Source organism: Natrix helvetica (assembly GCF_964273705.1).
Source record: "Natrix helvetica genome assembly, chromosome: 1".
NCBI classification, from domain to species: Eukaryota; Metazoa; Chordata; class Lepidosauria; order Squamata; family Natricidae; genus Natrix; species Natrix helvetica.
This window is the reverse complement of record NC_138548.1, coordinates 233,765,089-233,791,590: the sequence shown is the minus strand read 5'-3', so window position 1 is coordinate 233,791,590 and position 26,502 is coordinate 233,765,089. Positions and strand designations below refer to the sequence as shown.

The 26,502-nt window shown below is 44.8% G+C and overlaps 1 protein-coding gene across 1 annotated transcript in view; it reads left to right on the top strand.

Moving 5' to 3' along the window:
• The first annotated feature begins 757 nt into the window (after positions 1-757).
• The window catches only part of FAM20A (FAM20A golgi associated secretory pathway pseudokinase), a 70,080-nt gene continuing 44,335 nt past the window's right edge, over positions 758-26,502 (top strand). Inside the window, 3 exon segments of the mRNA XM_081934610.1 lie at positions 758-2,546; positions 2,548-2,569; positions 2,572-2,744. Coding sequence (XP_081790736.1) covers positions 2,383-2,546; positions 2,548-2,569; positions 2,572-2,744 — 359 coding nt within the window. The 5' untranslated portion in view covers positions 758-2,382.

Genomic DNA, 26,502 nt, shown 5'->3' with positions numbered 1-26,502 from the left:
GGCCCACCACAGAGAAGGCCCTACTCCTGGGCACCGTCCCCAGGCACTCTCTAGAGGACGGCACCCGGAGTAGCCCCTCCCTGTGTGAGCGAGTGGGTCGCAGGGATGTATGGGGCAGGACGCGATCCCGCAGGTAACTAGGCCCTGTGCCATGGAGCGCTTTGAAGATGGTAACCAGTACCTTGAAGCGCACCCGGTAGGCCACAGGAAGCCAGTGCAGCTCGCGCAGGATAGGTGTTATATGGGAGAATCTCGATCTCCCCATAATAACCCGCGCGGCTGCATTCTGGACCAACTGCAGTCTCCGGGCGCACCTCAAGGGGAGCCCCATGTAGAAAGCGTTACAGTAGTCCAGGCGGGACGTCACCAGCGCGTGAGTGACTGTGCGCAAGGCCTCCCGGTCCAAAAGGGGCCGCAACTGGCGCACGAGGCGAACCTGGAGGAACGCCCCCCTTGCCACGGTCGCCACGTGATCTTCTAAGGTCAGCCGATCGTCAAGGAGGACGCCCAAGTTGCGCGCCCCTTCCACCCCTTCCTACTATATATATATACTATATATATATAGTAGGTCACCAAGAATCACTGTGTTTGTAGCATGCTAGAAGTTTGTTGATCGAATGATTAAAGGCATATGTATGTGCATACATAGCAGTCTTCTCACTATAACCTCAGCTCTGTGTTACTATTATTTAATCCTGGGTTAGAGAAGAAGAGGAGCACAGATTTTGCCCACAGTAGTTACATCCGATATTTAGTGAGTGTGCGCTCACAAATCCTTGCCATAGAGATCCAATTGGTTTGTCTTATTTTGAGAAGACTGAAATAAAAAAGAGGAAGCAATGCAATAGTCTTTCAAAGAAAGATGAAGAAGAGCAGAAGAGGAAAAAGTGGGAAGAAACCAAAAGTGGAAGGGGGAATGTAAAAACTGATCTCACAGCAGGCCGGACTATTTATTCAACAACTGTACATTGCATCATCCTCATCAACTGCATTAAAATGACCAGATGTAATGGGAGGTACAACTGAAAAGCCGCTGTTGAGGAAAGACAATTCTGCTCAGCTGGCCATGCCTCCCTATAAGGCAACCTTTCCAGAAAAGTGCAGCCCAGGATTTTAAAAGAATATATAAAGTCATTGGAGATGCCAAGGATGATCCAGGATGACCCTCATTAAAAAAAAAAAGGAAGGGCTTTAGCACCAACTTCCAATCTCTTCCCAATCTTCCAAAGCAACAGCATTTGGAAGCAAAATCGTTTCAGTGTAAGGGGGAGGGACACACATGTAAGGGCAAAAGGAAAGAGTTTGGGCATGTTCCCTCCTTTTGCCATGTGAGTAGCTGCCAGCTTTCCAGTCATCCCAAATTTGCCCTTCAAGCCATCAGTCATAGCGGAGTGTCTGCCCGAACTGACCGGCTTATCTCATCTGCACTGCTTAGCATGGCATCTGAATCTGCCCAATACATAAAGTGATCCAATTCACACAATACATTAAACCGCTATTTAATCCGGGTTGGGAAGGAAACGGTTTTTGCGTGTTTATTTAAGCTGGTTAAACACGTGATGCAAAAAACGCCCAATGAGTTCCAAAGTCTTGCAAGTTGACACGCGTTTGGAACCGGCCTCTCTTGACGAGAGCCGGAGCTCGTCTTCTCCACGCCTTAAAATCTCGCCTTCCCGAGGGGAGAGCAAAGGGAGGGTGGAAACTGCCCTTTCCAGCTCCCCTCTCTAACGGGACTTTCGACACGGCCCTCGGAGGAGAGTCGCCTTCGCCCAGTTGCAATTACCGCCCCGGAGTTCCTAAACTTGGCTCTCGCTCTCTGACTGCTCCTTGCCTTCGACGGCCGCCGGGCGCTTTCGGCTCTCGCTTGTCCGTCAGCTGCCTCCGCCTCCGCCCGGGACGTTTCGGCAAGAGCGGCGGAGTAGGGGGGAAAAAGGACAGCCGGGGAGCAAGAGGCCCCGATCTGAAGGCGCGGCTGCGCTGCCGCCGCCGAGGTTTTGCTGAGCTGAGCTGGGAGGGGGAGGGTAGGTGAGGCTGGTCGTGCCGGCTCCCCTCCCTCCCTCCCTCTTCCCCACCCCGAGCAGACCCATCCTTCCAGAGGCGGCACGGTCTGCCTTCCTGGGGAGGGCAGCTCGGGAGAGGCGATCGGGCAAAGGTGTAGACGGGCGCCTCCTCTGCAGAAGCGGGGCGCTGCCTGCCTGCTTCCCTCGGCTCCTCACCTGTTCCTGCGACGCCAGCGGGGCAGAGGCCCTGCCCGGACTCGCCCGGGCACCCGGCCAACGGCGCCAGGCTCCCCTCCTTCCCACCCAGCGCCCGCGCTCTGCCCGGGATCGGCCGCGCGCTGCCTTCGCCCCCGCCTGCCTCTCGCCCAGCGCCGGGCTGACCATGCTGGGGACCCGCCGCGACCGGCTGCTCATCCTGCTGCTTCTCGGGGCGCTGCTCAGCGCCGATTTTTACTTCCACCTCTGGCCCCAAATGCGGCGCCGCCTTGGTCCGGCCGAGACGCTTGAGCCACGCTGTTCCTGCCCCGCCGAAGCCGCCGTTGCTGCTGCCGCCGCCGCCGCCGCCGCCGGTCCAAAGCTCCGGACTCGGCCGCCCGCTAACCGGAGCAGCCAGGCCAACCCCTCCAAGCTGAGGAGGCTCTTCGCGCACCCGCTCTACAGCGCCCCCGAGAGGCCGGCAGAGAAGCTGCTCAACGGGCAGGAGACGCTGCGCTACTACCGGCGGAAAATAGCCCGCTGGAACAGGTGCGTGGTCTCGGACGGGGGAAGCGCGGCTCGGGCACCTTTCGCAGAGAGCGAGACCCGTGTCGGAAAAAGCCGTTTGTTGCTGCGATGCCGGGGAGGCGGCGGGGGAAGGTGGGGAGGTAAGCGCACGTGGGTGCGTATCCCCGCGGCATGTGGTTTCTTGGGCTCGCGCGGAGAGAGGGAAAGTTGTTCCCCACTCGCGCCTCTGTGCAAGTGGGGTGGGAGGGTGGGAGAGGTTTGATTGCAAAGTTCCAAAGTTGTCTTCCTGAATCTGATCTTGCTTGTCAGCTGGTTAGGAACTCAATTTCAGTATCTCCGAGGAAATTTCTTGGTTAGCAACAGCAAGACCACGTAGGCTTATATACCGCTTCATAGTGGTTTACAGCCCTCTCTGAGCGGTTTACAGAGTTAGCGTATTGTCCCCAACAATCTGGATCCTCGTCTTACCGATCTAGGAAGGATGGAAGGCTTGTCTTCGAGGAACGGACAGGGGGAGGAGGTGATGGTCTCTTTTTGCCTCCCCCAGGGGCAAATATGTGCTGGTCAGATTGGCAGTTTCCTCACTTCTGGTTGCACCCGGCAAGTTAGCTCTTTTCCCGTCCATGCTCGGTCACAGGCTGCAGTGGCCAGAGTGGCTTCAGGCAATCAGATTTTTGCCGCACAATCTGCTAGAATATCCCCAAACAGATTGATTTCTGCCCCACTGGCCACCCTATCACTATCAACCAAAGTATGAAAGCATCACTTGGCTCCATCCATCCATCCATCCATCCCTCCACCCTTCCACCTACCTCCCATCCACCCACACAAACACAGGCATATACTCCTAAGTCCTTGTTGTTGGAGCCCATTCTTTCCCCCCTGTTCTCCATCCATTTCTGGACCAGTAGAAAATATGCCCTTGCAAATGTGGGGTCAGTCCCTGCCCCGTGCCTTTAGCTTTGGTTCCACCTCACTGCAGTCACCCAACTTCCCGCTAAGGTGGCTAAGATTTTCCACACCTTAAGGCTGAGATGGCATTGTAAGAAGGAGACTAATCCTACTGTGATACCACTTTGGCTAAGAATGACTTAAGGCAGTCACATTTGGAGATGCCTGCAGAAAGCAGAGCTAGCTGGAGTGTGTGTGCTGTGGGCAAAGGCCTGCTGAGATGTCATTCTTGGACATTGCTCTTCTGTAGGATGGGATTGACTAGGTTGCAGGGCAAGCAAATTTTGTACGACTTCCTTGAGATTTCACTCTCAAGAAAGTCACACAAAATTTGCCTGCCCTGAAACCCAGTCAGCCCATGGGGATGAGCTGCCAAAATGGCTCTGGCAGGAGAATTGCACTCTCTGGGATCATCACCCTGAAGGAAGAGAGAATCCACATTGAGGTTCAGAAGAAGTGCAGAATCTCTGGTTGGACGTGCCTTATCTTTGGTGGTGGTTGGGAATGAGTCTTTTTCTAATGTAAATTGTCCCACAATTAAGATACTGGTCGCCCTTGACGTACAACTACATTTGGAACCAGAATTTCTATTTCCAGCGAGTCACACCCAATTTTACATTATTGGCGACAGCTGTTAAGTGAATCAATGCAATTATGAAGTGAATCCAGCTTCTTCCATTGGTTTTGCTTGTGAAAAGGTTGCAGATGGCAATTATATGACTCCAGACCTTTGCAACAGTCATAAATACATGCCAGTTGCCAAGTGCCTGAATTTTCATGATGTGACCACAAGGATGCTGGAAACAGTCATAAGCACAAGGTTGTCGCTTGTTCCAGGGCTGCTGCTGTAAACTTTGAATGTTCGCGAAATAAATGACTGTTTTAAGTCAAGGACCACCTCTATCTGGAATAGAGAAAGGGTAGCCAGGTTCAGGCATTTGTCTTTTTTAAAATAAAAAAAGCAATATCCTGAGGACATTAAAATTGGGCGGGGGGGGGAGCAAAAGTCATGCAATTTCAGATCTCTGCTCTGCTTTAGTGTTATAGCAGGGGTCTCCAAACTTGGCAACTTTTCAGACTTGTGGACCTCAACTCCCAGAATTCCCCAGCCAGCATGGTTACAGTCAAAGCATGTCTGGCTGAGGAGTTTTGAGCCTTGAAGTCCATAAGCCTTAAAGTTGCCACGTTTGGATACCCCTGGGTTATAGGAAGCTGCCTTGTAGAGTCAGACCTAACAAGCTATCTAAGTGTTGTCAGGGTTTCAAGTAATACTCCCATGATAAATAGGACTCTGAGGCAAACAGGTTCCTCAAAGAACTGGTTTATTGAAAATATCATATTGGCACAGGCTGGTGAAAACCGACTCTGAATATTCCCACAGTTTTCACCAAGTTAAAAATAAAAGTTTGGTCCAATCATCTTGCCATCTGGTTGCCTGGTAACGTCACTCCACCTCTCTTCAACCACCTGTGGGAATGTCCTTGGTTCCCAGGAGAAAGTATTTTGTTTTGGCTACAACCCCTCCCCTCTATCTCTATTCCCCCCTCCCTAACCTTCAGCTCCAGTGTGGCAACACTGAAGCCTAGGAAATGGCGTTGCTCAGGCCAGCTTCAGGGTTGACAACAGTCCTATCGACCTGAACAACTTGCAAGTCTTCAAGAATCTGGAGCCTTCTGACTCCATTGGAGAAATTCTAGAACTAGATTTGTTACCTTCTACAGGCAAAGCTACTGCTTGCCTATAGCTCTTCCCTACGTTCATTCTGATTTGGTCTACATCAGTCTTCCCCTATTAAATACCTTTAAAAATATTATAGGACTAGACTGTCCCACGAAGGGACGTGGTGGCTCAGTGGCTAAGTCACTGATCTTGTCGATCAGAAGTTCAGCAGTTCAGCGATTCAAATCCCTAACGCCATGTAATGGAGTGAGCTCCCGTTACTTGTCCCAGATTCTGCCAACCTAGCAGTTCGAAAGCATGTAAAAAAATGCAAATAAAAAAATAAGAACCACCTTTGGTGGGAAGATAACAGCATTCCATGCGCTTTCAGCATTTAGTCATGCCGGCCACATGACCACAGAGAAGTCTTCGGACAGCGCTGGCTCTTCAGAGATTAACACCACCTCCTAGAGTCGGGAACGACTAGCACATATGTGCAGGGGAACCTTTACCTTTAGCCTTGACCTCTGCACCTACAGTCTCCCATCCTCCTCCTATAGCCAAGCGTTTATCATGCTAATGGAAAATTTTGGGAACTATAATCCCAATATTTCTGGATATTACCAAGTTGGGAAAGAAGGATTACCATGAGGTATTGCAAATGTTCCCTTTTCTGATAATCTAACTAACACCAGAAGGACCTGTATTGGCTGCACTCTCCATCAGGAGTGCAGACATGAATATAAATCTATTGATACAAAGCGTGATTCTATTCTCATTCACCTATAAATAACGGCACTCACTGTGTTAGCCATAAGCATTTTTTTTTAAAAAAATTACTAGGTAAGTGGAAGTCATACTAAATTGTTGCAAGTATCTGCATGCCCTGAATGGCATGGGGTCAGGCTAAATATGCAGGAGCACCTTTCCCTGAAGGCATCTGCCTGTCCCAGAAGGTCAGATAAAGTTGGTGCACCCCAAGTCATTCACCCTTAAAGGCTGCCATCTAGAGGCACCCAGGAAGTGTGCCTACTCCAGAGTTGCCCCTACTTTGTGTGGAACACTCTTGCCCCAGAGATCCAGCAGGCCTCCATCCTCCTCACCTTCCAGAAGGCTTTGAAGACTTGGCTCTCCCCCCCCCCCACACCTCCGCTCTGCCCCAAGCATTGGGGGATAATGAGGTTGAAGGCCAGCAGGGCAGAATGTTGATGGGTGAAAGAGTCTTAGCATCAGGGTGTCAGCAGTTTTTATTGTGGTTGTTGGTGGGAGTGTTTTGTATCGTTTCTGAACTGCCCAGGACTATGATATCTCAAATGGGTGACTGTATGTATGTATGTATGTATGTATGTATGTATGTATGTATGTATGTATGAATGAATGAATGAATGAATGAATGAATGAATGAATGAATGAATGAATGAATTTGCTCCAGGTGAGTTGGAAGAAAAACACAGACAATCCTAGAACTGTATCTCTCCAGCTAGATTTCTTTTTGAGCAGAGTAATGCAAAGCCTTCAGACTTGAAAATTCACTTTTAATGAGTACCAGAAAAGTATCAGTTGTGACAAAGATGTTCCCAATGCTAGCTAGGATAAATGTCTAAATACTTGCATTTTGGGAAATATACATTGCATCTGATTCTCATATAGAAATAGTCCTCGGCTTATGATCACAAATGAGCCCAAAATCAGTGTTACTGAGTGAGAGAGTTATTAAGTGCTTTGTGCCCCATTTTATGATCTTTCTTGCCACGGTTGTTAAGTGAATCACTGCGTTGTCAAGTTAGTAACCTGGCTGTAAAGTGAATCTGGCTTCCCTATTGATTTCACTTGATAGAAGGTCGCAAGAAGGACAGTATCACCGTCATAAATACACACCAGTTGACAAGCATCCTAATTTTGATCACATGGTCGTGGGGATGCTACAACGGCTGTAAGTGTGAAAAGCAGTTACAAGTCACTTTTTTCAGTGCTGTTGTAACTTTGAATGGTCACTAAATGAATGGTTGTAAGTCGGGGATTACCTTCTTCCATTATAACAGTGCCTTATGGACATTACCTATACTTTTTTTTAAAAGCAGAACCAGCCATTACTATCATCCTATTTTACAAAAAGTCACACTTGCCCATTAGTGGTGCCAGTTTAAATCCAGTGTCATCCTTATTGAAGCATTTTGGCCATGATAAAAAATTTAGGGGAGCTAAGCCTTTTTAGAGATGAACAGTAGAGACAGTTCCAAGATTCAGAACATGAAATCCGTCCTTTTTGAACCGAGTATCTTTGGTAACCTGACCTTTCAGAAATTGACAAGCTGTGTATTTCCTTACTTCTTCTAAGAGATGATGACAGAGCCAAAATGTGACCATTAAACCAAGGTATACTTAAAAAGAGTAAAAGGGGGGGGGGGTTTGAAATCCTGAAATGTGCTGAGATTCATACCACAGTGAAATTAAGTCAGGTATACAGCTAAGGAGATTTTTCTAAAGATTTCAGTTGAATCCACAAAAGGCTTGCACAACTCAAACAACCCTCCCTATCTATAGCATGTCAATCATTTGTGACCTTAAAAAACAGAGAGGCGAGGCACCTTATGTAAGACTTCCCTGTCTAGCCACAGTAAATTTGTCTCTTTTCCAGAACCTCCATGAAAACCTAGGGAGAATATAATATAAAAAGAATGATGAAAATGTAAATGTTGGTGTTTCACACTGCACAAAGTCCTATTATGATTTTTTAGCTTTTGATTTAGCAGGCTGTATAAATCCAGCCAATGGTGACATACACACCTAAACCAGGGTCGTCTTAACAGCATTATGGACCCTGGGCAAGGCAGTGTACTGGGGCCCCTACGACAACTACTCCCAGGAATACAAATGTAAATGGTAATCGATAAAATTAAACATATATTTATCAGTGTTATCAGTGTTCATTTCTATTAATGCATGTTAGTATTAATAAAAAATGCAGTAAAATGTAATAAATATGTTGCTGTGTTTACCGTATACGATACAAGGTGCATTGAAGGGTTAACATAAACAGATTAGTATGGGGCCCGTTTGCTTGTGGGGCCCAGGGGCAAATACCCATCAGACCCATGCATTAAGACAGCCCTGACCTAACTGTAGTTTAATGTGGTGTAAGAACGCAGTCGTTGTGAATTACGATCTGTAGTACAGGGAGTCCTCAATTTACAATCACAATTGAGCCCAACATTTTCATTGCTAAGCAAGACTTCCATTGTTAAGTGAGTGAGTAAGTGCCCGTTGTTTGACCTTTCTCGCTACAGTTGTTAAGTAAATCATTGCAGGTGTAAAGTTAGTAATACGGTTATAAAGTGAATCTGGCTTCCCAATTGACTTTGGTTGGCAGAAGATGGCAAAAGCTGATCACACAACCTGGGGGCATTACAACCACCATAATTACATGCCAGTTACCAAAAACATCCAAATTTCGATCACATCACCATGGGCATGCTACAAGTCGTAAATGTGAAAAATTGTCACTTTTTAGGGCCTTTGTAACTTTGAACAGTCGCTAAATGAATGCTTGTAAGGCAAGGACTAACTGTCCATTCAGAAGGTTGGTTCATTTATGTAAATCAGGTTAGGATATCTTCTTTATATGCCCATGGAAAGAAAGACACACACTTCGTTGTTTAGGGATATTTTTATGTCTTTATGCTTATGCTACCTAATTCTTTTGTTCACAGAATGGTTGACAACATGTAATTTTGGAAAAAGAATCATAGAGAAATATATAATACAAAGGCTGAAATTTTAAAGAATAAATGCATGTGCTTTTGAAACCGCAATGTAGGAAAAATAGTTGTTTAATCTGTCTCTGGGGCTACTGTTACGTCTGGCTTGCAAAATTCAGAGTAGTCATTCAACAGTAGCAAAGAGTTGCAAAAAACTGACATTGGCTGTGGTCCTCAGAGTTTGTGCAACACCCGAAAGATCACAAGAATATTTTCACTAAGGCCGTTGCCCTTCCTCACAGAGTTCTACAATCAAGAGGCACAATGGAAAATTTTCTGATGTCATAAAGGATTTATTGATTACCTAAAGGGTTGCGCTGTACTTGTGACACTCAGACATTTGGGTACTGAGCAGAGGTGGCATTCAGCAGGTTCTGACCAGTTTTGGAGAACCATTAATAGAAATTTCGAGTAGTTTGGAGAACCAGAAAATACTACCTCTGACTGACCCCGCCCCCATCTATTCTCTGCCTCCCGAGTCCCAGCTGATTGGAAGGGAAGGGAAATTTTGCAGTAACCTTCCCCTGGAATCGGAAGGGAATGGAGATTTTGCAGTATCCTTCCCCTGGAGTGGGAAGGGAATGGAGATTTTACAGCATCCTTCCCCTGCCACGCCCACCAAGCCACACCCACAGAACCGGTAGTAAAAAAAATTGAATCCCACCACTGGTGCTAAGCCATTTAGGTTATAACACAAAGCACCCATGGCTTTTATTGGGCTCTGAATCAAAAATAAAATCAATTTAATGTGATTTACTACATCCTCTTCCTGTTTCACAGAAGCCCTGAGCTGCAGTGCTTGGTGTTTCTAATATAGCAAGGTAATGTGTGAAAATGGAATGTATTGGAGAACAACCATCAGCTGGAGGGGTCAAAGAGGGAATTAGTCTGGAGTCATTATATAAACACAAGTGGACAATGTCTGCCCTCACTCCCTTCCTTGAATGCTGTTGAGCTTTGTCTAGTCTTTCCTAGCTCACAGCTGCCAGTCCGGGAAGATTCCTGTAAAATAGGCGTAGCACAATAAAGTGGCTAATTTGAACTCTACACATCTGTGGTTTGCACCTGATAGAGAATGAATGTCACTTCTAGTTAGGGCTGACAGGAATCTGAAAATATTGTTGCTTGTTATTATTCAAATTCTAGTCAATGCGCATCAGAAAGGGGACCCATTTGTTTTGCATGTCCTGTTTAAACATAGATGAGCAGCTGATGGGGGAGTATGAGTTGTATTGAATAAGGATAAGTAGGTTATGTGAGCATCCATATTCATCAGCTGGAATGGCTTAGTGCAGTACCATGTGAATGTACTTTCTAAAAGAACCAGGATTAGAGTTGGCTCATTTTGCCGTTTGCTCTCTGCTGAGGACCTTATCCCTGATATTAGGTCTTCTCTCACTAGCAGATTACAGGGAGTAAAGTAATGGAGAGAAACAGCTTTTCCACTTTGCTGCCTATCACCTATTTCTTGGACCAAAGTCCTGTGGATTGCTCAAGCAGATACATCCAGGTCAGCCTGGGCCTGCTAAAATCCACCCCGCACAGAAGTTTAAATAAGAGCAAAGAGATTGCTGTTTGAGCAACGCTATCTTTTTCAAATGTGGCAGTCGAGCTTGTTTAGCAACTTACCGGTTGCCTTTAAAGTGAACAGCGTGACTTTGTCTTGCAGGAAAAGTCACACTGAAAATCTTGCACAGGAGCCAAAAATCTTTATCATAAACTGCACGATGTCTGTCTGTCACTGGGTCTCTAATCAGCACAGCTTATATGATAGCAATAGCATTTAGACTTATACACCGCTTCACAGTGCTTTACAGCCCTCTCTAAGCAGTTTACAGAGTCAGCCTATTGCCCTCAACAATCTGGGTCCTCATTTCACTGACCTTGGAAAGATGGAAGGCAAAGTCAACTTTGAGCCAGTGAGAATCAAACTGTCGAACTGCAGACAGACAGCAGTCAGCAGAATTAGCCTGCAGTACTGCATTCTAACTGCTGCGCCACCACAACTGTTAGTTTTGATGCCCAAGAGAATAACAACTTCCCCTTCCACAAACACACACACATCAAAAATAGGATAAGGTAAGGAGAAGAATTGGTGTAAGATCCAGAGAACTGATCAGGGAGCATTGCTGACTTTGCTCTGATTCAAGGAAACAAGTCGTCTTCTGCTGAAGCAATTGAAATGTGACAGTGGAGATAAAGAAACTTGTCGCTTAGCACCAACGTCTCACGACAACAGAGATGAAAGACAAGATCTTTCGTCCGGCTTTTTTTTTCTTTCTTTCTTTTTTTGGTTACATATTTATTTATTCTCAAAAATAGGTTTTAACAAAAGGCACATAAAATTACCTCAACCGTATCAGTTCATAACATCCCCCTCTCATGTTAATAGTGCTGTTTGTCAGGATGGGCTTTCGTATCTTCCTTGCAGCCTTCCTTGCAAACAATGCAACATGTTCCATTATATGTTTGTCTTCATCGGAGAACCAAATAAAAAATAAAAAAGGATTTCAAAAAATCTTTTTAGTGTCTTTTAGTTTGAGTGAGTGTTGTGTATTGAACATATATAGTTGTGTTAAGCCCTGGTAAAGTGAAGCTAACCATTAGATGACCCTAACTGTTAAGTCCACCTGTTTTGGAGGGAAATTTTGAACATTCATATTTGGGTGGGGGATTTCGTGTATTATGACTGGTTAAGGCCCTGTGGGCCCAGAGTATAAATTACAGGCAATTGCCTGCTGTTCCTTAGTTCCAGTTTGAATCAATAAATGATGTTGTATCTGTGCTGGTCTGGTTTTTGCCAACTGAAGCCCAGTACACAATAGTAAAGTAGGGTAACTGCTCTTTTATCTGAGGGACATGTTCCCTTTTTTCTGAGGGTCACGTTCCCTATGTTCTGAGGGACACATTCCCTTTTATCAGGGACACGCTCCCTTTTTTCTGTGGGACACATTCCCTTTTAGCTGAGGGACACGTTCCCTATATTCTGAGGGACACGTTCCCTATATTCTGAGGGACACATTCCCTTTTATCTGAGGGACACGCTCCCTTTTTTCTGTGGGACATATTCCTTTTATCTGAGGGACACGCTCCCTTTTTTCTGTGGGACACATTCCGTTTTAGCTGAGGGACACGTTCCCTTTTTTCTGAGGGACAAGTTCCCTTTTATCTGAGGGACACGTTCCCTATGTTCTGAGGGACACATTTCCTTTTATCTGAGGGACACGCTCCCTTTTTTCTGTGGGACACATTCCCTTTTAGCTGAGGTACACGTTCCCTATGTTCTGAGGGACACGTTCCTTTTTAGCTGAGGGACACATTCCCTTTTAGCTGAGGGATACGTTCCCTTTGTTCTGAGGGACATGCTCCCTTTTTTCTGTGGGACACATTCCATCTAAGCTATTAGATGGAACCGAAGCAAGCAATGAGTAGGGATGGAGTCAACACACAATAACTTCCCCCCACCTTTTTTCTGATATCTCCTCCTCTCCTCCCCCCCCTAAAGTAGCCATCCATAGAAAAATATTCTTTATTAATTATTTATTCGGTTTGTATACTTCCAGCTCCTGCCAAAGCCAACATGCAGCATTTAACAAAAATGACAATAATAGTAAAATTCAACCCAAAGTAACCAGCCTCCAAAGAGGGCCCTTTTCCCTAATATCCCAGCTCAAGGTGCGGCATGTGGGCAATGTGGAGCGTGTTGATGCTCATTGGTGAGGCAGCTTCAAACAATCTGTGCCAAGCTGGAAATCACAAGGGTCCAGTTGGTTCTGCCGGTTCAGTTCTTGACCATTTTTCTGCCTATCCATTCTCCCCTCCCCCCGCTAGCTTTAATGCGACTTCAGCCCTGCTACGAACAGCTTTTTGCTTTTAATTTTGCCTATGGCTTGACTGAGTAGTCAATAGGTTTATGTGCAGAGTGCACTCCTCCTCTGGCATTGATTACCCTGTCTCTGGTTTCACAAATAGGATGAAAAGAATGACTGAAATCCTTAGTCACTTGGCTTGCTGTGTGTGGTTTTTTTCTTTGTCCTATGCGCGGATGATCCATTGACCTAGTAAGTGGCTGAGCAAGGAACTTAAGAGATTCAAAGCCTCTTTACTGCCACCTAGTAGTAGAACAGCCAATTTAACGGGTAGCACTCCCAAGCTCCATTTTCACTGGAAGAGAGCTGCAGGAGGCCATCACAGCCGAAAACAGAGCTCAGGAGCCCATTTTCACAGGCAGAGCGCTTGGGCCACCAGAGGCACCCCCAACACGAGTGACGTTGAGCTGACCATGCCCACCCTGGCCACGCCCACCCCAGCCCCCCAAGGTCAAACAACCCTGATGCGGCCCTCAATGAAATTGACTTTGATATCCCCGCCCTAACTCTTTCATTAGATTATGTACAAGTTGTCCTCTACTTGCAACCATTAGTTTAGTGGCCATTTGAAGTTATCACAGCACTGAATGAAGTGACCTTTATTCACACTTACAACCATGCACTATCCCTGTGGTCATGTGAGCAACATTCGGAAGCTGGGCAACTGGCTTGTATTTATGAGTCCCTGTGGATTTTACTCCATTAGTCATTGCTGACTATGCTGTTTCAAGATTATTGAGCCAGTGCTGTCCAAAGACATTTCTGTGGTCATGTGGACAGCATGAAATCACTGCACACTGTTACTGTTCCATCTAAGTGGTACCTATTAGCCTACTTGCATTTGCATGCTTTCAAATGTCTTAAGTTGGCAGAAGCTGAGGCGCGGACAGGAGCTCACCCCATCGTGTGGAGCTCAGGTTTCAAACCTTCATCTCTTAGCCGCCACATAAGTAGATATTCTCAATGAGTCCCCTCTATTGGTTGGAATTCTCAGCCAGCAAAGATTGCTAGGTTGAACTATATCAGAGTACTGGGAGGAGACATTCACTGTTCATTTGCTTAGGTACAACTTGATCAGATTTCCCATAACTAGAGGCAAACCATAAATTCCATGTCTTTTGATGAAAGCAAGGACACTGATTCATAGCGACAGTTGGAGCCAGCTTCATCATCAACTCCTTTGTAAAAAAAACAATGCGGGGTCAGTGACAACGTGGCAGCAACCTTGAAAGGTTTCGCGAGAGAAGAAAAAGAGAAGTACTTGCAGGAAGAAGCATAGCAAAAACAAAAGGCGACTTCTAGGAGGAAAGGAAATATAAGCTGCCCAAGTAACTTGTGGTTGCTTTTTGTGGGTTGCTGTTGCAGAAGGACAATTGGTTGATCAATTGTCTCTGTGTCAGAAAGTGACAGCTTGGGTTTTTTTTTCAAGTGACTAGGGTGAAATGAAGCCTATCGGGGTCAACCTTAATTTCACTTCAGACCAAAGAAATGTCTTACAAGAAAATAAAAAGAAGTCTCATCTATCTTTAACCAATGGATAAGCATCTGTCATATAAAAACCAACCATGGCACCTTGGAAGTGTGCCTGGGACAACCATCCAAAACAAAGCTATGTTTTTGAACTAATGGAAATGTCCTCGAGCCTCTACTCAGGTATCAAGAATTTGACCCAAGATTATTTCCAGAATCCTGATGGCTTCCCAGGCCATCCCAATGTTGCTAAAGAGTCTGTTGGTACGCAGAAACTTCATGCGGTCAAAAGCCAAATATCGTCTTCATGCAGCTGTGGGATTTACTTCAAGAACATTTTATCGTGCCAAAACCCCAGTTAGGAGTAGTGGTTAAGGCTTCAGACTAGAAGCTGGGACACCATGAGCTCTACTCCAGCCTTAGGGACAAAGCCAGATGAGTGACTCTGAGCCAGTCACTCTCCTTCAGCTAAAAGAAAGAAGAAGAAAAGAAGAAGAAAGAAAGAAAGAAAGAAAGAAAGAAAGAAAGAAAGAAAGAAAGAAAGAAAGAGGAAAGAAAGAAAGAAGAAAGAAAGAAAGAAAGAAGAAAGAAAGAAAGAAAGAAAGAAAGAAAGAAAGAAAGAAAGAAAGAAAGAAGAAGAAAGAAGAAAGAAGAAACCTATTTCCCAAAATCTTGCCAAGAAAATTGCAGGATCTATTCCAGCAGCGTCAAACTGACGACAACACATCATTATGTGACATATCACAACTTTTCCCCCCTTTGCTAAGCCAGGGGTGGGCATGGCCAGCACATGATGCATCTGACTTGTGGGCCACGAGTTTGATACCCCTGATCTTTTCCAAGCAGTCATCAGGAGTCAAAAAATGACTCAAAGGTATGCACACACAAAAGTTGGTAAAAAAAACATCTAAAAACCCCGCCCCTCCTTTTCCTAATAAAAGAGTGGTGAGGCAGCAGGGTGTACTTTACAACACAAGCAGCAGTGATTGGGGGGGGGGGCTGGGCCACTATAATTTCTGCTTATCCCTTGACGGTTCCTTCACTTTTCTTAGAGGTCTTGGACTTATGATTCAGACCATCCATGCTTCAAAAATGATTTGTGAAGAAGTCTTCCAAATAGCACAAAAGCACAGCCCCTCCCGGTGATTTATTACAGCAGGTTGGTTATTTTCAGGCATATGGGCAAGCTTTAAAACCAATGTTGCTGCATCAGTTCAGGAGCTGACTCATTAAAGTTACTCTTAAAGGAGTAGAAACTCGCAGGCCTGCAGCAGAAGTTGGCAAAAAAGAGGTTCAGTATTTTCATTTGGTATGTATTTATAAGGTAAAGGTTCCCCTCGCACATATGTGCTAGTCGGCTCTAGGGGGCGGTGGTCATCTCCATTTCAAAGCCGAAGAGCCAGCACTGTCCAAAGACGTCTCCGTGGTCATGTGGCCGGCATGACTAAACGCCAACGGCGCACGGAACGCTGTTACCTTCCCAACAAAGGTGGTCCCTATTTTTACATGCTTTCGAACTGCTAGGTTGGCAGAAGCTGGGACAAATAACGGGAGCTCACTCTGTTACGCGGCACTAGGGATTCGAACTGCTGAACTGCCGACCTTTCTCATCAACAAGCTCAACATCTTAGCCACTGAGCCACTGAGTTTATAGCTAAGTACAAAACCTATTTTCCCCACAGGAAAGGGAGTTGGAGCTGAGAGAGTCTGGTTAGCCCACCCTCACTCAAGGAGCGTCCGTGGTTGAAGATGAGATCTCTGGATCTGCTCATTTCCGGTCCAACACCTTCATATTGTGTTAAATTTCAATTTACAGACCAAGTTGCGAAGGCTCCTGGATTGGGGCTGAAAGGCGAAAGTTGAAGCAGTATGCTCCGTCCCATATTTGGGTAGACCAGATTGCCCTGATAGATTAGTCTCGCCGGAAAAACACTTCTTCGTCGCTATATTGGCTCTCTTTAATGAATAGTAAAGATGTGTAAGGGCTGGAAACGTCTTAATTTTTCTTGAAAGCTGTACAGCTCTAAGGGCTGGAAGGACTAAAGTCAGTTACAATATAGGTAGTCCTTGACCTTGAGGTATGATAAATGAGACCCATAAATTTCCATTGCTAAGCAAGACAGTTATTAAGTGAGTTTCACCTCGTTTTTTTTCTTGCTTGTTAAGTGAGTCACTGCAGCTGTTACCTTAGTAACGTGGTTGCAAAGTGAATCTGGCTTCCCCATTAACTTTGCTTGTCAGAAGGCTGCAAAAGGTGATCCCATGATCCTGGGACATGCAACAGGGTTGGGTTGCTGCTGGCGTTGCTGCCGGTTTGCTTTGTGCGCGTGCATGTGTGCAGCCGCCTCTAAATTGTTCTGCACATGCGCAGAACCTTAAAAAAGGACTAAAAACCATGCCGGCAATGCCAACGGCGGCCAGGGAACTGGTTCGGAGGTGTGACCGGCCTGGGTTGCTGCCGGTTCTGCGACCCAGGCCAACACACCACTACCGGTCCGCCTGAACTGGTGCGAACCGGTAGCAACTCACCTTTTTACATGCAACTATCAGAAATATTAGCCAGTTGTCAGCATCTGAATTTTGATCATATGATTGGGATGATGTAAATATGAAACATGGCCATAGGTCACTTTTCCCAGCGCCTTTGTAACTTTAAACAGGATGGTTGTAAGTCAAGGACTACTTTGAATGGCTCTCTTTAATGAATAGCAAAGATATCTAAGGGCTGAAAACTTTGAAAGCTGTATGGACCAAGGTCATGACGAAGACGTTTGAGGCCAGGCAGGGCAGTTACAAGAAATACCACTTTATAATGCCTTGGTAAGGCCACACTTGGAATACTGCATTCAGTTCTGGTCGCCACGATGTAGAAAAGATGTGGAGACTCTAGAAGAGTGCAGAGAAGAGCAACAAAGATGATTAGGGGACTGGAGACTAAAACATATGAAGAACGGTTGCAGGAACTAGGTATGTCTAGCTTAAGAGAAAGAAGGACTAGGGCATGATAGCAGTGTTCCAATATCTCAGGGGTTGCCATAAAGAAGAGGGAATCAAACTATTCTCCAAGGCACCTGAGGGTAGAACAAGAAGCAATGGGTGGAAACTAATCAAGGAGAGAAGCAACTTAGAACTGAGGAGAAATTTCCTGACAGTTAGGACAATTAATCAGTGGAACAGCTTGCCTCCAGAAGTTGTGAGTGCCCCAACACTGAAAGTCTTTAAGAAGATGTTGGATAGCTATTTGTCTGAAACGGTATAGGGTTTCCTGCCTAGGCAGGGGGTTGGACTAGAAGACCTCCAAGGTCCCTTCCAACTCTCCTATTGTATTATTGTATTGTATAAGGTGCCCAGATGTCAGCCATACCTCTCTCTGAGAAAGGACCTGCTTGCAATCTATGAAGGTGGGGGGAAAGAAGCACAAGGTTTGGGACTGCTACACTGCTGTTTTTCTTCTTTATTGTAACTTTTTTATCTTCCCTAATAATAAATAACCTTATCAAACAGCTGCGTCCTTGAATCTCTGCTGGGGACTCTTTGAACAGCATCTGTCACAGGTTTATTAAATAATTTAAGAACCAAGATGTGAGATGGAAATTCTGTAGACAAAGCTCTTTCTCAAGAAAAAAGACATTGATGTGGATGTTTGGTTCTTGTGATGCAGACTTTATTCATAGAATATCTTTGGGTAAGGCTGGATTCTGAATTAGATGAGCCCAAGTGTCTGCACACAATCATGGAGGGATATAAAGGTGACGGACAGATGAATAAGTGAGCTACACCAAAAAAGAAAGGTGACAACCATTCTGTGAGTGAATCTGTAGAAATAATAATGAGGAAAAAATAAATATTCTATCAGGTGAGCTCAGTTTCTGATGACCAAATGGACATTTCTATGTAAGCTTTCTTGGCAGTGGCGTAGACAAAAAAATCAGAAAACAAATCAACTTTAGAAAAAGACGGGGAGTCCTTGGTGCTCTCTGAGCTGGGTTGTTTTCTTGCAGACATTTCATTATCCAAATTACCATATTTTTCGGAGTATAAGACACACCTCCCCCCCAAAAAAGAGGGTGAAAATCTGGGTGCATCTTATACATTGAATACAGCCTTTTTGGCCTCCTGAAACCCTGCCCCCTTCACAAAAAATGGACGTGCAGAGGGTTTGGGAGGCCTGCAAAGTGCTCCTGAGGGCTGGGGAGGGCAAAAAAGAAGCGAAAAATGGGCCAATTTTTGTTCGTTTTGGGGGGGCCTCCAGCTCCCAGGAGCACTTTGCGGGCGTCTCAAACTCTCTGCATGCCCCGTTTTTCACAAAAAATGAGGCATGCAGAGGGTTTGAGAGGCCTGCAAACTTTTTTTAAAATTTACCTCTTCAAAATCTTGTTGCTTCTTATACTCCGGTGTGTCTTATTTTCCGAAAAATATGGTAGGTAACATCATCCGTAGAATATAAACCACTAGACCACAGGTGTCAAACTCGTGGAGTCACGTTGTTAATGTATTACAACGTTTTTTCCCTTCACGGAGCTGTGGTGGGCATGGCCTGCGTGTGATGCATCCAGCCCACGGGCCGCCCGTTTGACACCCCTGTACTAGAATTTAATGTGAGATCAAACCACATTCCTTTCTAGCACTGATGAGGTTACCTAGTTTGGGTAATGAAACATCTGCAAGAAAACAATCTCGGAGAGCAACAAGGACCCCTCATTTTAACTCCGAGCTACAAATATTCTCCTCTCGCTTAGAAAAAGATGTCAGAATCCGAAGAATGTAGACAATAAATCAACCTCAGATCTGAAATGGAAGTGTTTCCTTTGCTGTTTGTCCCAACGTTTGGGTTGTAAGACTTGGAAGTCTTCCCAGATGATGCTAAACCTTAAATTCTCCTACATTTTTATACCTACCAAATCTCATTCAATTTAGTGAAGATGAATTTGCTTTAGAAATTCTTTTGAGGAGAGAGAAGAGCATTTTGTAGAAAGACTCAGAAATGGAGGCTGATGGTTTCTGCCTTTTGTTTGTTGTTGGTTGTGAAGCTGTGTCCGACCCATCGCAACCCCATGGACAACGTTCCTCCAGGCCCTCCTGTCCTCTACCATCCTCTAGAGTCCATTTAAGCTCACTCCTACTGCTTTGGTACCTTGTATTTATGGTCAAAAGTGCAGGTGAAATTCTCTATTCTATCCATTTATCCTGCAGCTTCTCATACTTCCATTAAATCCAAAGGGAAAAGTCTCATGAGAGAATCCCTTCTCTCATTGGGATTTTTCAATAATAGTACTACCATCGTTGTTCAGGAAGAATCTTACCATGGAGAAATTATGGGAGAGAAACTAATCAAGGAGAGGAGCAACTTAGAACTAAGAAAATATTTACTGATAGTTAGAACAATTAATCAGTGGAACAACTTGCTTCCAGAAGTTGAATGCTCCAACACTGGAAGTTTTTAAAAAGAGATTGGATAGCCATTTGTCTGAAATGATACAGGGTTTCCTGCCTGAGCAGGGGGTTGGACTTGAAGATCTCCAAGGTCTCTTCCAATTCTGCTGTTCTATTGTTCTCCTTCCCTGAAGAAACGTAGGGACTCCATCACTTAATATCTCTTCCTGCATGTTCGGTGGACAATTTCCTAAGCCATTTCTGCTTTAACTTCAGTCTCAGCCAAAGTGAAAGTGTAGTTGTGAATCAGCACAATATGCTGAGCCACAATCAAATCTACTCACATTATGGCTCTGCAGAATGTGTGAATCAGACTAGAGTCTAAAAGAAGGAAAGAAAATGTGAATTGTGCCCCACTTACGGCTGGTACAAGTAGTCCTCCATTTACAACCACAATTGAAACCAACATTTCTGTTGCTAAGCGAGACAGTTATTAAGTGTGTTTTATCACATTTTATGACCTTTCTTTTTAAGTGAATCTCTGCAGTTGTTAAATGTGTAATCCATTGATTTTGCTTGTCGGAAGGTCACAAAAGATGATCCCATGACCTCACAACATCGCAATCATCAGAAAAATCAGCCAGTTGCTAAGACTCTGAATTCTGATCACGTGGCTCATCAAATTTGCAGATGACACTAAGCGGCAGGAATAGCCAACACCCCAGAAGACAAGCTCAGGATCCCAAAATATCTTGACAGACCTGAACAATAGGCTAACAAGGCCCTATCCAACAAAATAAAATGTAATATGGAGAAAAGCAAGATTTTACATCTAGGCAGGAGAAACCAAAGACACAAGTGCAGATTAGTGAAACGTGGTTCAAAAACAGTAACTGGGAGAAGGACTTTGGAGTCTTAGTGATGATCATTTAAACATGAGGTAGCAGTGTGGGGCGGCAGCCAAAAACGCTAATGCAATCCTTGGTTGTATAAACAAAGGCATAGAATCAAAATCATGTGAAGTATTACTACCGCTTTATAAATCCTTAGTAAGGCCACACCTGGAATACTGCATCCAGTTTTGGTCACCTTATTACAGAAAAAATGTTGAGATTTTGAGGGGGAAGTGCAAAGAAGTGCAACTAAGATGATTACACGCATAGAGACAAAATTGTGTGAAGAACAGTTGCAGGATTTGGGTTTGGCTAGTCCAGAGAAAAGAAGGACTAGGAGTGACATGATAGCAGTATTCCAGTATTTGGGGGGCTGCCACAAAGAAGAGGGGGTCATCTTATTTTCCAAAGCACCAGAGGGCAGGACAAGAAACAATGGATGGAAACTAATCAAGGAATTAAGGAGAAACTTCCAGTGAGGACAATTAATCAGTAAAACAGCTTGCCTTCAGAAATCATGGGTTTTCCATCACTGGAGGTTTTTAAGAAGAGACTGGACGGCCACCTATCTGAAATGGTATAGGGTCTTCTGCTTGAGCAGTGGGTTGGACTAGAAGACCTCCAAGGTCCCTTCCAGCTCTATTCTGATTGAAATGACCATGGTTATGTTGTAAAAGTTCTAAGTGTGAAAAATGGTCATGTCACTTTTTTCAGCACCATTGTAACTTTGCACAGTGACTAAATGAATGGTTATAAGTCAAAGATTATCTATGCTCATTCCATCCATCCTGGAGAAGAAAGCTATTTATTTGCGTTTCTCTTCTTTTCCCCCTTTTTCTCTCTCATCCCTTGCAGTTGATTTATCCTTTGCAATTTTTTTTTTGAGGCTTTTTTATTTGCTGCCAAATAAATAATCTGCCAAGATTATTTCTGTGCCGTCTGGGCAAGCCATTTGCCCTGGTTTGACTTAGCATTGCATCGTATTCTTTGGGTGTGAGACACTATTGATTATTCTGCAGCTGCTTTGTAATGCAATATATGGCCTTCATAAACTGGGTTGCCATTCAGAGGAGTTTAACAAGCTGTGTTAACGTTAGACTTGTCTGGGTTTTAATGCCGAGCTGCAAATAAAGCAAGAACATGTTTTGGAAGACTGAATTCTTATACACTAATGCTGAGATGCATCCCGATTCATAAATTGTGTAGCTGACACTTTATGATCTCATAAACTGGAAGCAAAAGGCAGACAAACGGTCTTGAATCTCAAGGGACTAATAATTTAAATCACCGAGGCACAACTTAATTCAGGCTGCACTTACATGAGAATTTTCTTACCTGCGTATCCCAAGTAGCAGGCGAAAATGAAAATCGCAAGAGAAAGCCCAGTCAGAAACCTGAAAAGAAAAATAAAGCAATCAAATCCTCTCTAACTCGTTTTATATTCATGTCAAGAGCTGTGGCAAGCATCTGAAAACAGCTGAAAATCATTTCTGCAATTGGTCTAAAAGGAGTTCAGCAATTTTATTTCAGGCTATTGTAAATTTTGATAGCAGAAGTAAAATGGGCAAAGCTCAATCATAACAGCACTAAAGGTAAAGGTTCCCCTTGCACATATGTACTAGTCGTTCCTGACTCTAGGGGGCGGTGCTCATCCCCATTTCAAAGCTGAAGAGCCAGCGCTGTCTGAAGACGTCTCCATGGTCCTGTGGCCGGCATGACTAAACACCGAAGGCACACGGAATTCTGTTACCTTCCTACCAAAAGTGGCCCCTATTTTTCCACTTCGAATTGTTAGGTTGGCAAAAGCTGGGACAAGTAACAGGAGCTCTCTCTGTTACACGGCACTAGGGATAATAGCACTAGAAGTCTTTTAAAGGGAAGGACCCAGAAATGGAGTATATCTTGGAAAAAGCAAGGGATCGTTGCATGTCCATTTGGTTGGGATCCTGGTTCAATTTCCTTCAGGAACATTGCCTGGAGTTACGCTTTTTGGTCTAGCCATTATATATATATATATATTTTATTTATTTATTTATTTATTATTTATTTATTTATTTATTTATTTATTTATTTATTTATTTATTTATTTATTTATTTATTTATTTATTTATTTATTTATTTATTTATTTATTTATTTATTTATTTATTTATTTATTTATTTATTTATTTATTTAAACTTATTAGTCGCCCCCTCTCCCCACAGGGACTCGGGGCGACGTACACAAGCAACAGTCAGCACAGTGTCGTACAGAGGAGGTAAAAAATAAATAAATAATTACAATACTGGAAAAGGTTAAAACCCCAATAACATTAATAGTTTAAAAACTAAAATTAACAATTAAATATGACCTAGGGGTGGAAAAGTTGTCGAGTTATGCCAGGCCGGCTAGCCGAAACAGGTGGGTCTTCAGTTTACTGCGGAAGGAGCGGAGATCGGTTGTTGTTCTGATGTCTGGGGGGAGGTCGTTCCAAAGGGTAGGGCCCGCCACAGAGAAGGACCTACTCCTGGGCACCGCCCTCTGACAATCTCTAGAGGACGGCACCCGGAGGAGACCCACTCTGTGTGAGCGAATGGGCCGCAGGGATGTATGGCGCAGGACACGATCCCGCAGGTAACTAGGCCCTATGCCATGGAGCGCTTTGAAGATGGTAACTAACACCTTGAAGCGCACCCGGTAGGCCACAGGAAGCCAGTGCAGCTCGCGCAGGAGCGGTGTTATATGGGAGAACCTCGATCTCCCCATAATTACCCGCGCGGCTGCATTCTGGACCAATTTTAACTATAATTTGTTGAGGAAGCCATCAGAGCCTGCTTCATTCACAAGGCCCTACCTAAAATGAGCATTCATAACCTGAAGTGGTTGAATTTAGATAAAATGCTATGCTAAAACACAGCTAATTCCATTTATGGTTTAGCATAACGTATAAACTCAGATGCCAATTAAGGGGTTGCACAAGGATTTCATAAAGCAAGAATTAAGAATATTCATTCATTGGATATATATGGCCTCCCACTCAGTGACTCTAGGCCAGTGATGGCGAATCTATGGCACGCATGCCATAGGTGGCACCCAGAGCCATTTGTCAGGGCACGCGAGGCGCTGCCCTGTCAGCTGGGCAGTGCGCATGCGCGCGCTGGCCAGCTGAGTTCACCGTTTTTAAAAGCCATTTTTTCGCCCTCCCCAGGCTCCAGAGGCTTTATAGGAGCCTGGGGAGGGCGAAAAGAGCCTCCCCCACCCCCCCGGAGGCCCTCCGGAGGCTTCAGGGACCGTCCGGAGGCTTCCCTGAAGCTTTCGGAACGCTTAAAACGACCCTCCGAGCAAACCAGAAGTGACTTCCGGTTTGCTCGGAGGGTCGTTTTAAGCGTTCCGAAGGCTTCTGGGACCATCTGGAGGCTTCCCTGATGGCTTCCGAGTGCTCAAAACGACCCTCCAAGGCCTCCGGGGGGCAGGGGAGGCTCTTTTCACCCTCCCCAGGCTCCTATAAAGCCTCTGGAGCCTGGGGAGGGTGAAAAAAGCATGTAAAAATGGGAGGGGGTCGCGCCTGTTGTGCGCGCATGCACACTTGGGTGGTCGCGCATTGCATTATGGGTGCAGCACGCCCACACACGACCCCCCTGCGCTCCCCCCACTTATGGCATGCAAGCCGAAAAAGGTTCGCCGTCGCTGCTCTTGGCAATTTACAAAAAATAAACCCAATATACAAAGAGTAAAAATAATAACCCCTCGCCCACCCCCTGGTGACCGCAAGCAATCAAACAAGCCGCTTGATAGGATCCAATCTGGGTGAGTCACCGGATCCAGAGGTTTTGTCTTCCAAGCTTTCGGACTCAAGCTGGAGCCAGAGAGAAGTTCCCTGAAGATGGGCTTGAGCACAAGACCGAAAGCTCGGAAGACAAAAAACCCTCTGGTTTTGTATCTTGCAACATTATCCTGGGACATATATATTTGCCTTCCTCCACTTGATAGGCTCCATCCCACTCTGGGTTCCCCAGGCCCCTTGGCAGAACCAGGTCTTCAGGCCTTGGGAAAGAGTGTCAGAGTGGGGGACCAGTCTAATTTCCTGAGGAATGATGTTCCAAAGGGAGGGAGCCACCACAGAGAAGGTCCTACTTTTGGTCCTACCAAATGCACCTCCTTAGGACAGGGGACATGCATCATTCCCAGCCTCCCTTCTTTGGTGGGTCAGGTGGATTTAACCAGGAAGAGACGGTCCTGGCCATGTAAGGCCCCAAGCCATGTAAGGCTTTAAAGGTGACAACCAGCACTCTGAAACACATAGGCAATCAATACAGCTCCCACAGGAGACGTGACACATTCACGTGTTACAGGGTCTATGCAGAGATTTCAAAGATATATCAGGCCATCCAGCTTGATACTAATGTGATTTATAAGTACAGCCACTGTTGCGATTGATGCATATTTACTTCCACACAAACATCTATAAATTATTTGGACGTAAGCCTTGCTTACGGTGAAAATGTTGGTGCATGTTTACCAAAAAGTGAGTCTTCTTTTTATCTTCCATAGAAGCTATGTCCAGGTAAATAAACATAGCTTCTCAGCCTGCATCAATTAGCAGTATTCAAATTAATTAAATTGGCCTGGGGGATATTTGATTATTTGAGCATTGGTTTCATATAGCAGCTCCAATACCATATTTTTCCATTTGTAAGCACTCTAGCTTCCTCAGCACTAGGATGTCTGACTTTGGCCACTTTAAAATTTATGAACTTCAACTCCCAGAATTCCTCAGCCAACATGGGAATTCTGGGAGTTGAAGTCCATACGTCTTAAAGTTGCCAAGGTTGGACACTCCTGCTCAGCACAATTTACCTAAGCCTAACAGAAGCAAACCAAGTTAAGATACGGTGGGGCATCACTTTCCTATACAAAGATATTATCAGTTTTGTGAATAATATAGATGGAAATGATACTCTCTGGTTACATACACCCGCTCTGTTAGATGGTGAAATGGGCAAACAGGGCTAAATCCATCAGTGTTGGTGTGGTACAGTCAGAGTCTTCTGCCAAATTTTCTCAAATTATTTTTTGCAGAATTATGCATTGTCTTATAGGGACGTGGTGGCTCATTGGTTAAGACGCTGAGCTTGTCGATCAGAAAAGTCAGCAGTTTGGCAGTTCGAATCCCTAGCACTACATAACATAGTGAGCTCCAGTTACTTGTTCCAGCTTCTGCCAACCTAGCAGTTCAAAAACACGTAAAAATGCAAGTAGAAAAATAGGAACCACCTTCGGTGGGAAGGTAACAGCGCTCCGTGCACCTTCGGTGTTTAGTCATGTCAGCCACATGACCACGGAGATGTCTTCGGACAGCGCTGGCTCTTCGGTTTCAAAACGGAGATGAGCACCGCCCCCTAGAGTCAGGAACGACTAGCACTTATGTGCAAGGAGAACCTTTACCTTTACATTACATTGTCTTACATAATGGTCCCTTATACATTTGGAGGGTGAATCAGGTTTGATAATTCTAGGAACAAGAATTATCTCACGTGTAAATGGAGCGTAGTTATAGGAGGAGAATTTAACTCCTGGGCCAATTCATAAAAATCAAGTTGCATTAGATTAAATTGGATGACTCATAGGTGGCATTTCTGCTGCCAGTACACATTTGTTATGCTTCTGCATTTATCTTGCGAAACAGCTTTCCTCCTACGTCCAAGCACATCTTCACTCCACTTTATACCTCTGAAAATAATAGTTACCTGCAAAAGTTTCTACTACAATGATTGTGTTGTAGCGACAAGAGCCTTCTCAGCCTTAGTGGGTCATCCTTAGATGGAGTT